The 15,939-nt window shown below is 47.9% G+C and overlaps 1 protein-coding gene across 16 annotated transcripts in view; it reads left to right on the top strand.

The window, feature by feature from the left end:
* MADD (MAP kinase activating death domain) overlaps nt 1–15,939 on the top strand; it is a 39,267-nt gene that overhangs the window by 16,384 nt on the left and 6,944 nt on the right. For 6 of the 16 annotated variants that reach the window (XM_065945335.1, XM_065945347.1, XM_065945339.1 and 3 more), the window contains 12 exons: nt 318–504; nt 602–752; nt 1,189–1,395; nt 4,133–4,233; nt 5,693–5,776; nt 6,119–6,277; nt 8,704–8,812; nt 9,094–9,156; nt 9,396–9,516; nt 9,619–9,724; nt 10,392–10,502; nt 12,585–12,692. In XM_065945335.1, the coding sequence (XP_065801407.1) occupies nt 318–504; nt 602–752; nt 1,189–1,395; nt 4,133–4,233; nt 5,693–5,776; nt 6,119–6,277; nt 8,704–8,812; nt 9,094–9,156; nt 9,396–9,516; nt 9,619–9,724; nt 10,392–10,502; nt 12,585–12,692 (1,507 nt within the window). Of the gene's footprint in view, nt 1–317; nt 505–601; nt 753–1,188; nt 1,396–3,116; nt 3,171–4,132; nt 4,234–5,692; nt 5,777–6,118; nt 6,278–8,703; nt 8,813–9,093; nt 9,157–9,395; nt 9,517–9,618; nt 9,725–10,391; nt 10,503–12,584; nt 12,693–15,939 lie in introns of all 16 variants that reach the window. The other 10 variants (XM_065945350.1, XM_065945341.1, XM_065945346.1 and 7 more) reach the window with 4 other exon arrangements.

Raw genomic sequence — 15,939 nt, 5'->3', positions numbered from 1 at the left:
AGGTAGCGATTCCTGTACCAAACATGAGGGGTGCTGAAGAGAGAGAGAGAGGTGAAATCCCTTCCCACTCTGACTCGGCCCCCGTGAGGCGGCCGTCGCTTGTGGTGTGGAGGAGGGTGGGACCCCTGCTGGGTCCTTGGGCCCACCCAGCTGTCTGGAGGGGTGGGCTTCGCAGGGGTGGCCTTCGCAGTGCTTTGGAAAGTGGCTTCGCGTTTTTGCCCCCTGGCGGCAAACATCTAGTCTGGTGAAAGTGGGGGAAGCTCTGCCAAGGAGCCGCTGACCCCAAAAGTGGTGTGTGGACCCCCCCCCCCCCCCAGTGAGAACCAGCAGTTCCTGAAGGAGGTGGTGCACAGCGTGCTTGACGGCCAGGGCGTCGGCTGGCTCAACATGAAGAAGGTGCGGCGGCTGCTGGAGAGCGAGCAGCTGCGCGTCTTCGTCCTGAGCAAGCTGAACCGCACGGCGCAGTCCGAGGACGAGGCCCGGCAGGACGTCATCCCGGACGTGGTCAGTGCCTTGGGTCGGGGGCCGCCTGGGGAGAAGGGGCGGGGCCGCCTCCCTGGAGAGAGCGGTGCCCACTCTCGGCCCTGGGCTGTCGTTGCAGGAGATCAGCCGGAAGGTGTACAAGGGCATGTTGGACCTGCTCAAGTGCACGGTCCTCAGTCTGGAGCAGTCCTTTGCCCACGCCGGCCTGGGTGGCATGGCTAGTATCTTCGGGCTTCTGGAGATCGCCCAGACCCACTACTACAGTAAAGGTAGGGGCGGGACCAGCAGGGCGGCATGCCGTCCGCAGAGAAGGAACCCGGCCCTGGATTCCCAATGCCAGGCTGCTTCCTGTGAGGCTCTGGGCTTTTCTTTTCTAGCGCATGTTTTTATGTAGCGGGTATTCTGCTGTTGGGGGCAGAGAACGAGGCCCGCTTTTCTTTCTCTGCACTTCTTCCCTTCCACCTTCTCTGTCCTCGCTTCTCCCACCTCATTCCACACCTGGACTCTCTCTTTTTTAAAAAAAAAAACATTTACTTATTTGGCTGCGCAAAGATGGTCTCAGTTGCAGCATGTGGGATCTTGTTCCCTGACCAGGGATCGAACGTGAGCCCCCAGGTTTGGGAGCTCGGGGTCTTAGCCACTGGGCCACCAGGGATGTCCTCTCTGTCTCTTTTGACCTCTTCGTGTGTTTCATCTTTTCCTCAGAACCAGACAAGCGGAAGAGAAGTCCCACAGAGAGCATCAGCACACCGGTTGGCAAGGATCCTGGCCTGACTGGGCGGGGGGACCCAAAGGCCATGGCACAGCTGAGGGTCCCCCAGCTGGGACCTCGGGCACCAAGTGCCCCAGGAAAGAGTCCCAAGGAGCTGGACACCAGAAGTCTAAAGGAAGAGAACTTTGTGGCATCCATTGGTGCGTATCACGTGTCGAGTGAGCTGGAGCAGTTCTGGCTTCTTCAGTGTCCCTGCCTCCTTTCAGCTCATCCAGAATCCCGCCTCTCTCTTCCCCACGCTTTGCTTTCCAGACAGGGAGACAGATTTGTGTCCATTTCTAGCCATGTCTCTTTATACTTCTCTATCCCTTATGCTTTGTTTACAGCTACCCTCACCTGAGCCTCAAAGGAAGAGTGGGAGTTTTGCTTAGGGGGCCCCGTGGACCTTAGAGCCGGAGTCTGAGCTGGATTCCCCGTCCCCCCCTCTCTTATTTACATTGGGATTGCTTCACGTAGTGGAGAGCTCCTGGAAGCTGTAAGGCAGTTTATAGATGCATCTCTGGGCTGCGACACTGTGATTGTGTGGGTCTCTACAGCCAGTTTCCACCCCCATCCAGCCATCACACTGCCCTCGGACTTGCTTCTCTGGGGCATGTCTGGCCACCACATCTCCCTGGGTTCTAGACCTTGAGGTGCAGAGTTCTGAGTCAGCTCTTCCTCAGTGGACTTGATACTAGCGCTAGCTTTACGTGTGGTGTTTCTCCATTCCCACTGAGGCAGTGCCTTGATGAGCTCTCGGGGCGTCTGTCTGACTCACTCGCCACCTGACCTGGACGCATCTAGACGGTATCTCTCTCTTTCTGGTTCTAGATCCCTGGGGAACATACTTCTAACTGAAGCATGTTTTTGCCACATCCATGAGCCAATAACTTTTACTCCCTTAAATGGTAATGCGGAGCCAGTTTCCTTTTTAGGAACCTGGCCTTCTCTAGCCGGCAAAATACTTTCCTCGAGGCAGCCAGCAAAGTCTCTCTCCTATCTGTTGTGATGCTCTAGAAACTGACTGACCCACCAGTCTGGAGATCTGTAGTTTTAATCCTAGATCAGCCCCCAGCAAAGAAAATGACTTTGGACAGATCGCTTCCCTTTCAGGGTCTGTATCTCCTCACCTGGAAAGCAAGGAGATTGGACCGAGTAGACTTTATAGTTCTTTCAAGAAAAGAATTGCCGTGATGACTATTCCCTCTTCTCTACCCCTACTATGATGCTCTTGACCATTTAGGATTCTCTGTCCACCTCTACTGGCTAAGGTGGGTCTTTTGGCAGGGCAGGCACTGATTCTGAGGGTAAGTCGGGTTTTTTGGTAGCAACAGGGATGGATGCTAACTGCCTGCACAGGTGGCCTCTGTCGAATCCAGAGAAGCACCCAGATTTGTGCTGATGCTTCTGAGACCCTTTGGCTGCACGAGGTGATCATCTGTCTGATCTGGAATCTTTTAAAATTTGCTGTTGCCCGGCTCATTTGGCAGAGAGAGCACAGTGTGGTGGAAGTTTCCCTTGGTCCAGGGTTACGTGATCTTGAGCAAGCGCTTCAGCCTCTTTGGGATCAGCTTCCTCGCACCAGAATGAAGGAGCTTTATTAAAGGCTTCTCCAGCTCTGATATTCGGAAGGATTTTTACTGACGCATTGAGATGAGGAAAGGAATTTAGTTCTTGAGCTGGGCGGCGGGGGGGAACGCATTAGATCTCTTGATGTTTCACCCCCTCCTCCCCTCAATGAAGCTCTCTCTTGATCTCTTGATTTGTAGTCCTGTGCCTGAGACGGAAGCAGCTTGGGTGGGGTGGGGTTTCCATTTCATCTGTCTGACCAGCCTCTCACTCTCTCTGTCTTTCTCTCCTGCTTACATTGCATCTGGGGTAGAATTGTGGAGCAAGCACCAGGAAGTGAAAAAGCAAAAAGCTTTGGAAAAACAGAGTAAGGAACAAATGCTCCTTCCCGTTGCCAAGTCTCCCATACCTGCCAACTCCCCAGGCCCAGTCGGGGCAGGCTCCCTTGGTCAGCCCCAACCCAAATTTGTTCTTGGGGGGTATTTGGAACGAAAGCAGGTAGGTGGTGTGTGACGCCTAGGTATGTGCTTGTAGGCTGCTTCTGCCTCTTCCCTTTGTGGAAAACCAGGCGGTGATCAGGGCATCCACTGCATAAAGGCCCCCAGAGCTGGGTTCTCTGTCGCCCCAGAGTTGGTGGGGAGAGCGTTTGCCTACCTCAGCGCCCCTCATTGGCTGCCTCTCCCGCACCCACTGGAAGGCCTGTGGGCACAGTTGGCAGAGATGGTTGCTGTCCCTCCGTGTTGAGTCTGCAGCTTCCCGACTCTCTCTGGTGGCTTGCCTAGGCACGCTTTCTCGCTTTCTGTCATTCTGTCCTTCTGCCATACCATTGTGGATGGGCGGGAAAGGGGGGGGTGCCTTTTAACCTTGAACGAGAAGCTGTGGGGGGGCGGGCAGTGTCCACGGAAGCAGCTGGTGCTGTTTAATCTCCCTGGGCTCCTCCTGCTCTGGTCTCTTCAGACACATTTTTGGGAACGCACAGTGACCGGGGCCCCTAAAGGCTCTCCAGCCCCAGTGAAGCGCTGACCCTGAGTGCAGTGGAGCGTGGTTTGTTTGTGTAACTTTTCCTCCTTAGGGTGATTCAGTCAGAGTCTTCTCAAGTTGAGAAGATGGCTGCAGAACCCCTTGAGACCAGGTCTAATTTTCCCCTACCTAGTTCTTAAGGCATCTGGGGACTTCTTTTTCCAGCGGGGCCCGAGTGAGTGGCAGTCCCTGGAAAGGTGACTGGGACATGCGGAACAGGTCTGGGACCAGGCCGTGCCTCTGTCCCACTCCCTTGGCCAGCCTGCCCCTCGCCTATATGCCAAGTGACACAAGTCTTCCCCTCCTCAGGGCCTGACGTAATCAAACCCACCTTTGACCTTGGTGAGACCGACGAGAAAAAGTCCCAGGTCAGCGCAGACAGTGGTGTGAGCCTGACATCCAGTTCCCAGGTTTGTGACAGCCTTGTTCAGAATTATGAGTGTTCACAGTTCGCTATCTCAGAATACTTCTTTAAGACCAAAACAAAAAGACAACCTTGAAACATCATGAATATCCAGTCGCAGAGGAATGATGAAATAAGTGTAATATATCCATGTAACGGAGAAGGAAATGGCAACCCACTCCAGTGTTCTTGCCTAGAGAATCCTAGGGACGGGGGAGCCTGGTGGACTGCCGTCAATGGGGTCGCACAGAGTCGGACACGACTGAAGCAACTTAGCATGCATGCATGCATTGGAGAAGGAAATGGCACCCCACTCCAGTGTTCTTGCCTAGAGAATCCCAGGGACGGGGGAGCCTGGTGGGCTGCCGTCTATGGGGTTGCACAGAGTCAGACATGACTGAAGCGACTTAGCAGCATCAGCAGTATCCATGTAATACAATATTCAGTTCAGTTCAGTCGCTCAGTCGTGTCTGACTCTTTGCAACCCCATGAATTGCAGCATGCCAGGCCTCCCTGTCCATCACCAACTCCCGGAGTTTACTCAAACTCGTGTCCGTCGAGTCGGTGATGCCATCCAGCCATCTCATCCTCTGTCATCCCCTTCTCCTCCTGCCCCCAGTTCCTCCCAGCATCAGGGTCTTTTCCAATGAGTCAACTCATCGCATGAGGTGGCCAAAGTATTGGAGTTTCAGCTTCAGCATCATTCCTTCCAATGAACACCCAGGACTGATCTCCTTTAGGATGGACTGACTGGATCTCCTTGCAGTCCAAGGGACTCTCAAGAGTCTTCTCTACCACCACAGTTCTAAAGCATCAATTTTTTGGCGCTCAGCTTTCCTCACAGTCCAACTCTCACATCCATACATGACCACTGGGAAAACCATAGCCTTGACTAGACAGACCTTTGTTGGCAAAGTAATGTCTCTGCTTTTTAATATGCTGTCTAGGTTGGTCATAACTTTCCTTCCAAGGAGTAAGCATCTTTTAATTTCATGGCTGCAATCACCATCTGCAGTGATTTTGGAGCCCAAAAATATTAGTCTCCATTAATGACTGTATTTTCAAAAATTTAGTGACATGGGAAAGTGTTTACAAAGCTACATACAGTGTGATTCAGATTTTACTTTTAAAATATACATAGGAAAGACTGAAGGGAAGTACGCTAAAGACTTAATAATAGTGATTAATGTGGGTGGTAAGTTTATGGCTTTTTTTTTAAATTTCCTTATTTCTTTCACATATTTTCCATAGTGAGCACGTATTTGTTTTACATTCATTGTTTTTCTTATTCTGTAAGTCATATATATTTTAAATTCAGGAAAAAGAGCTGATTTCTCATGACTTATCCAGGGATGACAATAGAAGGGTGGGGATGGGAGGAGGAAGAAGATACAGTGTTTCTTAGGGAAGCTGAGAGTGGATGGGCCACCTCCCCACTGTGTCTGAGTCCGCATGTCTTGTTTCAGAGGACTGATCCAGACTCTGTCATCGGTGTGAGTCCCGCCGTGATGATCCGAAGCTCAAGTCAGGACTCTGAAGTTAGCACCGTGGTAGGGGAACACCAGGCTGGCACCTTGGTGGGCGGGGTGTGCGTCCCCCTTTGGAAGAAGGGGGTTCCCTCTCTCCTGTGGAGGTTGTTCTTAGTCTCAGGTCAGCTTGGTTCTCTTGGTGGAGACGTGTACCTGTCATGGGTCTTTGTTCATGGAATCAGACCCCAAGATTTCACCCAGGGCTCCTCCTCCTCTTGTAAAGAAGGTACTCCCAGAGGCTGTCTTAACACGCCTGTGAGGCTGGGTCCTTTTTTTCTTCATGGCAGCAGAGAGCTCTAACAAGCTTGGCATCTCTGCGACATACCCCTGGGGAGACCCCTTAGCAGCTTTCTTCCTTTGCAGGTGAGCAACAGCTCCGGAGAGACCCTGGGAGCAGACAGCGACCTCAGCAGCAGCGCGGGCGATGGCCCAGGCGGCGAGGGCAGCGCCCACTTGGCAGGCTCTCGGGGCACCTTGTCTGACAGTGAGATCGAGACCAGCCCTGCCACCAGTGCCATCTTTGTAAGCACTGTTCACTGGGACGGGGCTAGGTTAGAAAAGGTTGAAAGTTAGGAGGCAAAAGGGAGGGAAGGCATGGATAACCTTCGTATATCTGACTCTCAGGAAAATGTTTCTTAAATTAGCTCTTTTCAGAGTCATCCGATGCCATGCTCTGGGATTTTTAGAACTATCTCCTGAATCATTGATGAGTTAGGCTTCCTGCCCAGTGACATAGGGCTTCGACTCCTATGTGGCAATAACCCCCGTGTTTAAAATAAACAGTGATGCCTTTGTGGCCATGTCAGGGCAACTGCGGGTCTCATTTTGTCCCAGTCAGCCTGTTTTTATTCTGGTCACTGCTTTGTTTTTGTAGCACCTTAAAATAGCATTTCATTTTCATGTATTCCTAACAGTTATTCAAAACTTTCCTTCATGAATAAACATCTATTAAGTGATTGACTAAATGCCAGATTCTATAAGAAAGAATCAGGGATGACAAGGCATGATTCCCCTTCTCAAGAAGTTTGCAGTTCCGTATATTGCTATGACCGATCTGTTCTGATAGGTGAGGGCAAAAAAAAGATCTTGCCCTAGGTTATATAGTAAGCCAGTGATCAGCTGGAATCAGAGTTCTTTTTAGTCCCTGTCTATAGACACACGGCCCTGCAGTGTATACAGGCGTCCACAGGCAGCGTTAAAGGTTCTGACGCTCTCGCCATGTGGTCAGGCAGAGCTGAGGATGGGTGTTCTCCGCCTGAGCTCAGAGGTCCTCACCTTTGGTCTGTGGGGAGAATGGGAGGGGAAGTTTAAATGAAATAAATCATGCCCTGGTGACCACTCTCACCCCCGGGCCCTGTGTAGCCCTGCTTCTGACAGAGCCAGTAACATCCCAGAGTGGAGGATGGGGTAGGATTGAGTCAGCAGAGCCGTTCAAGCTCCTGGACTGTAACTGGCCCTGAGTCTAAGCAGACCCTTGTAATTAAGAGCATCTCAGATCCTTCTGGTGTGCTTCTGTTCTGGAAGCTGAGGTACGTGCTGTGCCGTAGCTGTCTTGCAAGAAGCCACTCAGTTGTGGGCTCCTTTTCCTGGCACCTTCCAGGGACAGATTCTCACTTGTCCTGTGCTTCTGGGTAAGGGCGATTCCTGCAGTCTAGTTGCCGAGAGCAGTGACCTAAATTTCTTGGTTCAAAAAAAAAATAGGCTGTTTTGGCAAGAAATAACTTTATATTAAGGTAATACAGCTCCCCAAACGAAGTCTTGGGCTGTGAACCAGGTAGCTGGCGTTTGGACACACTCGTTAGGTATTTATTGCCTAGGACCCTCTGGAGGCTTCTTCTGCTTATGGTGCCTCACGTGTTGTGAAATGGGCGTGAGAGCTACCCCTTCCCCAGCTGAAAATCTTTCCCAAATGAACATAAAGCCTAATGTTGTGGAAGTGGCAGATAAAGTGGTATTTTTATGTGGGAAGATATTTCTAAGACATGGTAAGAGAGAAAACATTAACATTTGTCAAATACCAGCCTTGTGCCAGTGGTAAAGAACCTGCCTGTCAGTGCAGGAGGCGTAAGAGACGTGGGAGTCGGAAATATTCCCCTGGAGGAGGGCATGGCAACCACTTCAGTGTTCTTGCCTGGAGAATCCCATGGATGGAGGAGCCTGGCGGTCCACAGTCCATGGGATCACAAGGAGTCGGACACAACCGAAGTGACATAGTACACACACGTGTGCCAGGCACTATGCGTGATTTATATGTCTTTTCTCGTTTAATCCCTGGAATAGTCCTGTTGAGTGGGTATTATAATCTTCCTTTTACAGATGAAAAAAATGAGTCTGAGAAGCTAATAAGTTTTGTACCAATGATCACACAACTAGTAAGAGGCAGGGATCTGATTCTTGGTTGTTCTCAGTTTAAACCCAGTATTCTTTCCACTGTGTCACTCTGCTACAGAGTATTTGTCTAATTTTTAAGAGCAAAGAGTCTTATAGAAACGAGGTAGTAAAAATAAGTAAAAATGAAAGCTCGATTGCATGTTTCGGGAGGCAGTAACAGAAAGCAGTATTATCAAGTTGACTTCTTTTTTAAAAGGTTTCTTTTATTTATTTTTGGCTGTGCTGGGTCTTTGCCGAGTGAAGGCTTTTTCTCTAGTTGCGGTGCATGGACTTCAGGGAACACAGGCTTAGTTGCCCCATGGCATGTGGAATCTTCCCAGACCAAGGATCAAACCTGAGTCCCCTGCATTGGCAGCTGGATTCTTAACCTCTGGACCACCAGGGAAGTCCCAGATTGAGTTCTGATTGAGGCGAGCAGAGTGGCCAAGGGAGGGCCACTGGAATACATGTGGCTAATGATGGTGACCGATGTGTGAGCCTCTCTCATAAGCTGCTGGCTTACTTTGCCCCAGTCCCTTGGTGCTTCGGGCAGCTGACCTGTTGCCTCTTCTCTCTAGGGTAAAGCCCATAGCTTGAAGCCAAGTGTAAAGGAGAAGCTGGTGGGCAGCCCAGTTCGCTCTTCTGAAGATGTCAGCCAGCGAGTCTACCTCTACGAGGGACTCCTAGGTGAGCAGCAGATCGAGAAGGCCCCTTGCGCAGGAAGGAAGCAGGCCCCGGCCGGGGAAGAGGGTGGCACCCGGCAAGGAGCTCCATGGCCGCTGGCTGATCTCAGTGCGGATGTGAGAGGGCGTGTTTACATCTGAAGCCGGCGGCTGTCTGGGTCTGGAGAGAGGAAAGCAATGGGGGAACACTAGAAGAGACTGAAGCTTGGTGTTAATCAACAGTCTCTCTTTCTGTCTTCTTTTACTTTCTTGCTACCGTGGTCCTTCCTGCTCACAAACTGGCAGGAAGGGACAAAGGATCGATGTGGGACCAGTTAGAGGACGCTGCTATGGAGACCTTTTCTATAAGTAACCACCTTTCTGTGTGTGCTGTTCATCCCTCCTCCTTGGGAAGGACTAGGCCTCACTTGGAGGCAGCCGGGGCTGGTGGCAGGAATGCTGGATCTGGGGTGGCGAGTCTGCTGTTTCCTTTGCTCTGGAATTTGTGAAGACTCCCTTCCTTGCCTGAATTGACTCTTTATCTTAGTTTGTCAGCCGCCTTCTTTATATGTTATATAAGCCCCTCAGAAACCCTCTCTTCCACACAGGCAAAGAGCGTTCTACTTTATGGGACCAAATGCAGTTCTGGGAAGACGCGTTCTTAGATGCTGTGATGTTGGAGAGAGAAGGAATGGGCATGGACCAGGGTCCCCAGGAAATGATAGACAGGTGCGAGATTTATAAACCCTTGTAAAAGGCAAATTTGGCCCTTTCCCCGTTAATTCTGCATCCTCCCACCTGGGGGCTGACGTGCCCTGGTCTCGCATTCAGGTACCTGTCCCTGGGAGAACACGACCGGAAGCGCCTGGAGGACGATGAAGACCGTCTGCTGGCCACACTCTTGCACAACCTCATCTCGTACATGCTTCTGATGAAGGTAGCGTTGGTTTTACTTAGGCCCAGCTACTGCCAATGCTGAGGACAAGGCAGTCGGGAAGCAGTCAGGGCATCCTGCTAGGGCCCTTTTCCTCACTGAAGGTCTGAGGCCTCTCTGCAGCTCATTTATCCCCTTCTCTGAAGCAGCCAGGCTGCTGTGTGCTGGGGAGTGTTATAAAGGGGATGGATGATGGCATGCCACTTGTTTCTTTTGAATTTTCAATGGGCTTCCTTTGCTGAACAGTTTTAGGATGCCTGTAGAACTCACCACAGGATTCAGTGGAAAAAGAATTGTTTTTAAAGTAGTAGATTCTGAAACCTTAGAAAGGATGCTCAGAATTTACTTTTCAGCACTAGTCCTTCATCATGTAGACTTTCCCGTAGATGTAAAAAGCACTGCTTATTAGAAAAGTAATGAATGGCAGATTCTAGTTTGACTTGGTTATATTTGGTTTTTATAGCCATGGGAGAGAACTGGGTTCCCAAGTAGAAGAGTCTTGTTCTGAAAGGACCTGGTGGGTAGAAGAGAGTTGTTTTGAGAATGAGTTCCTGGGTTTTTCCTCCACCTGTTCTCCCGGCCTCTCTTAACATGAAGACATGACTTGATCCAGTGGAGACAATACCCTGCTGTCACTCTTGGTTATTAAGGTCCTGTTTTGGTTTTCCAGGTAAATAAGAATGACATCCGGAAGAAGGTGAGGCGCCTGATGGGAAAGTCCCATATTGGACTTGTGTACAGTCAGCAAATCAATGAAGTCCTTGACCAGCTGGCCAACCTGGTGAGCACGTCTCAGTCATTCTTCAGGGTCCTCCCATCACACTAGTCAGCTGCCCAGGTGTGGGCCCCAAGGCCTGATGGAGAGGCTTCCCTGTAGGTCATTTTTTGGCTCAGATACTTTCAGAATTCCTAGTTCTGAACGTAGGGCTTGGACTCTAGATGAGGTGTTTGCCGTTCTGTTCTGTGATAGGAGTCTCTGCACTGAAATCATCCTAGTGCAGCCTTTTCAATATCTGTGTGGTCTGTGGACCCCTGTGGATCCACAAGGTGAATACTGCTTTCTTGACAATACTGAAGTGTTACTTGCTTTTTTTACCGGGTTGATGTGCACAGTAATGGTTCAGAAGCAGTAGTGGGTAAAAACCGCTGGTGCCTTAATACAGTGTAGACAGTGGCACCAAACGTGCTGGTGTCGCCATCTCTGCACACTCTCGGTTAAAAAGAAATTGAAAAGCCAGCTTACTTGTGAGTGTCCTCGATGAAGCAGTTAAATTCATCAGTTTTCTTAAATCTGATTACTGATTATACATCTTCTTAACATTCTGTGTGGCAAAATGAGAAATACACAGAGAGCATTTCTGCCGCAAACCAAAATGCAATGATCATTTCGAGGAGAAGCAGTTTGTGATAATTTGAGTTGCACAGTGAACTGGCAGCTTTGTTTATGGGACATCATTTTCACTTGAAAGAATGACTAACAAACTATCATTGTTTGGAGTTGGGTATTCAGCAGACTTTTGTGCTCGAAGCTTCCCAGTATTTAAAGGCTTTTCTAGTGAGACTGGTGATGAAATTAATGAATGTGATTTTTTGGTATTATGTTATGAAATTTGTCAACACTTGAAAGAGCTTCATAACTTGAAAAACCAGTATTTTCCAGATGCCCAATGTGTGGTATTGCAAATTCAACTAACCACTCCAAGCTTAACTCCAAGCTTAACTCCAAGTGTAAAGCAAACAAATGGATCATAATGTAACGAAGTACAAAGTGTTCACCTATGTGTTTTCAGATCCCACATTGCAACTAAGTTTAAGAAACTACTTGAGGTTCTGGTACAGCATCAGAGAAGAATACACATATATATATATGGAAAGCCTAGTAGAATATGCCTCCCTTTTCCAGATACATATCTTTGAAGTCAGATTTTCTTTAATACCCCTCTGCCAAAGCAACATGTCACAATGGATTAACTGTAGAAGCAGATACGAGAATGCAACTATTTTTTAATAAGCCAAACATTAATCAGATTTGTAAAAATGCAAAATAATGCTGCTCTTCACTTTTTTTTTGTTCTGGGAGATAGTTATTTGAAAAAATATGTTATTTATATTACCACGTAATGGATTTATTATTGTACCCTTGTATTTAGTCGCTCAGTCGTGTCCAACTCTGCAACCCCATGGACTGTAGCCCAGGCTCCTTTGTCCGTGGGATTTCCTAGGCAAGAATACTAGAGTACGTTTCACATTTCCTCCTCCAAGGAATCTTCCTGACCCAGGGATCAAACCCGTATCCCTTGTGTCTCCTGCATTGGCAGGCATATTCTTTCCCACTTGGGCCACCTTATTAATGAATTACTAATTCCTTTTAAATGAATTGGGTTTCCCTGGTGGCTCAGGTAAAGAATCTGCCTGCAATGTGAGAGACCCAGGTTCAATCCCCGGGGTTGGGGAAGATCCCCTGGAGAAGGGAATGCCTATTCACTCCAGTATTCTTGCCTGGAGGATTCCATGGACAGAGGAGCCTGTGCAGTCTGTGGGGGTCACGAAGAGTTGGACACGACTGCGCGACTAACACTTTAAATTAATTAATAAAAACTTAAAACTTTTGTCAGTGATAATTTCTAATATGGTAAATATCTATAAATTTAACTCACAAAAACAAGCTCTTGGGGGTCATCAGTAATGTTTGAAGAATCCTGAGACCAAGAAGTTTGTGAACATGTCCATGGTGGCCAGTGGCCAGCAGATGGCGCTTCTCTGAGGAGACCAATAGGAATTGAATTGGTGAATGGGAAGTTCTGGGCCCAGACTGCTCTCAGAGGGACGTTCGGATGTCGCTAAAGGATCTCTCTTTCCTCAGAATGGACGAGATCTCTCCATCCGGTCCAGTGGCAGCCGGCACATGAAGAAGCAGACATTCGTGGTACATGCAGGGACAGACACGAATGGAGATATCTTTTTCATGGAGGTAGGTGCTGCTGGTTCATGCCCAGAGGAGCATTTGAAAGTCACAAGGAACTCCTAGAACGGATACCAGGATATTTTTCCCCACTTATCTCATTCATTTTCATAGTCCATTTATCATTCATTGTCAGTTCAGTTCAGTCGCTGAGTCGTGTCTGACTTTTTGCGACCCCATGAACCGCAGCACACCAGGCCTCCCTGTCCATCACCAACTCCTGGAGTTTACTCAAACTCATGTCCATTGAGTCGGTGATGCCATCCAACCATCTCATCCTCTGTCGTCTCCTTCTCCTCCCACCTTCAATCTTTCCCAGCATCAGGGTCTTTTCCAGTGAGTCAGCTCTTTGCACCAGGTGGCTAAAGTATTGGAGCTTCAGCTTCAACATCAGTCCTTCCAATGAACACCCAGAACTGATCTCCGTTAGGATGGACTGGTTGGATCTCCTTGCAGTCCAAGGGACTCTCAAGAGTCTTTTCCAACACCACAGACATAAAGGTAGCACATCATATCTGCTGATCTGAACCTTTTTCTTTTTTTAATTAAACATATCCTGGAGATCTTCCATATCAGTACAAAAAGAATGTTCTCATTCTTTTTACAGCTGTGTGGTGTTCCACCATGTGACTAGACCATACTTTATTTCGCCAGTCAGTATATATACACCCTTGGTTTTCTCCCAGAATTTTATACTGTTAGCAGTGTGACTCTGGATGATGCTGTGCCTGCTTCATTTCATGCATGAAAGGAAGCTTTATCTAAGAATTCCCAGAAGTGGGATAGCTGGGTCAAAGGGAAAATGCATTTATAGTTTTGGTTGATATGACTCTAAAGTATCTCAACACATAGTTTCTCTTCCATGTTGCTGTTTATTTTGTTGGGAAAAATGTGCCGTATGGAGCGTCTTACATTTTAGATTTTTTTGCTGATTGCATCTCCTTAGTGTTGTGTAACATGTTTCTCTATCACTTGTATTTGTACAAACTAGTGTTTCAGTCTGGAGATTTGTTCAATTTCAGTTTCAGTATTTTGGCAAGAATAGGTGGTGCTGTATATTTTCCTGTTGCCTCATATGATCAGCTCTCTCCTTGTGATCAGTGGGTTCACATGTGGGAATCTGACCTCTGCACTGCATTAGTTTTCTGATTTAACTTACGGTATTTTTTGCTGTGCAGAATTTTTTTTTAACTTTTTTTGTAGTTGAATTAATCAGTCATTTATCTTCTGGCTTCTGGATTTTAAGTCATAGCTAGAAAAATCCTTTCTTAATCTGGTATTATGAAGGAAGTTGGCCACGTTTTCTTCATTTCTGTGTTTTTAATTCCAAAATGGCTAAGATTCTAAGTAATTTTAGGGGCCAAGTACAGCTCCTCTATAAAGTAGTGAAATTAGCTAACACCCTGTTGCCTTTTGGTTCAGTTGAATTTGATTTTCAGTCACAGCTTTTTGAAGAGGTATCAAATATAGGGTGGGGTATCTGCTCTGCGGCAGAAACTTACATGGTGAGGTAACTAAGAAGGCTGTTGTTTTCATGCCCCCTCGAAATGATAGAATTTGTCTGGGTGCCTGTCGAGCTGAGGGCTACTTCGGACACCTGCTGCAGAGTAAATTTCTACAGAGGATCCCCTGACGTGTAGGACTTACTCTCACCACTGTACACGGAGCCTCAGACAAGGGCCGTGGAGCTTGGGGTGGGTCCGTCACCTCATGGATGCGCTACCTTGTACCGCAAAGCAGGGTCACCTCGCTCACTCTGTCAGCGCCTGGCTACCGTGAGGCTGTCGGATTTAACCGTTCTCAGCGCAGGCTGCTGGCTGCGTGATCAGTTGGATAACAATTTGCAAAGACTTTAAAGAATCACCTTTATTGCCTTTTAATTACAAAAGTAAGAGTATATGCTGGAAATGTTTCAAACCCTATAGAAGTCAATTAAGTAAAAAGTAAAAATTTTCCTTCACTTCCTGCCAATGCCATGTCTCAGAGGTAAGCACTGGTAAAGAATGTGGTGTGAATCCTTTCAGATTTTTTTAAAAAGTGTGTTTGTATAAATTCCATATAAATATGGGATTTTCTTTCAGTGTTGATAAAAGTGATACCAGATTACAAATATTGTTCTATAATTTGCCTTTTTTCACTGAATGTATCACAGATATATCTATAGTATGTCTCCATATTATAGAAATTGGTCTTTTTTAAATGGATGCTCAACCGTTAGGTTTTCTGTGGATGGGCCATGATTTATTTAACTAGTCCCTCCCACTTTTTTTTTTTTTAAACAAGGATTAACTGGTCATCCTTGAACATAAACCTTCACATCCTCAGATGAGAATTTCTGTAGGATAGATTGTTGGTGCGAAATTTCTGGATAAAACTATGTACAAGATGGATGGCTCATGAGAGCCTACTGTGTAAGACAGGGAACTCGATGCTCGTGGTGATCTGAATGGGAAGGAGACCCAAGAAAGCAGGGATAGATCTGTGCCTGTAGACAGTTCCCTGCCGTGCAGCGGACACTCACACAGCACCGCAGGGCAACTGTACGCCAGTAAAAATTAATTAAAAAAGGCATTTCTGAATCAAGCTTATGCATGTTTACAACTTTCTAAAAAGTTTTCATTTGTCCTGGAGTACAGCTGACTAACGACGTTGGGATAGTTGCAGGTGGACAGCAAAGGGGCACAGCCACACAGATGCAGGTCTCCACTTTATACATTTGCAGTTTTGATAGATTTTGCCAAACGGCCATCCCAAAGACTATATCAGTTCACATCTCCGCCAGCAGTGTAGGCGAGTATGACACATTACTACCTCTGTCTCTCTAGCGTAGAAATCGTATGTTCTCCTAAGTATCTTTTCCTCTCCAAGACATGATGTTCTTTTTAAAATTACTTGTTTTTGGCTGCACTGGGTCTTCGTTTCTGGGCATGGCCTTCCTCTAGTTGCAGCGAGCGGGGGCTGCTCCTCCACGTGGTGCTTGGGCTTCTCATTGCAGTGGCCTCTCCTTTGTTGCAGAGCGCAGGCTCTAGGTGCACGGGCTTACTTGCTCCGAGGTGTGTGGAATCTTCCCGGACCAGGGACTGAACCCATGTCCCCTGCATTGGCAGGCAGGTTTTTATCCACTGTACCACCAGGGAAAGTCCTACATGATGGTCTCAAAGGGTTATGGAAAGCAGAGTAGTGTCCTCCATCTTCCAGATGGAGGGAAGCACAGAGTCCAGCTGCGGTAGGATTCAAGTCTCTAAATTGCTACTCA

The sequence above is a fragment of the Muntiacus reevesi genome, chromosome 9 (assembly GCF_963930625.1).
Source record: "Muntiacus reevesi chromosome 9, mMunRee1.1, whole genome shotgun sequence".
Lineage (NCBI taxonomy): Eukaryota > Metazoa > Chordata > Mammalia > Artiodactyla > Cervidae > Muntiacus > Muntiacus reevesi.
Note: the sequence above shows the minus strand (reverse complement) of the source record. Positions and strands in the feature narration are given on the sequence as shown.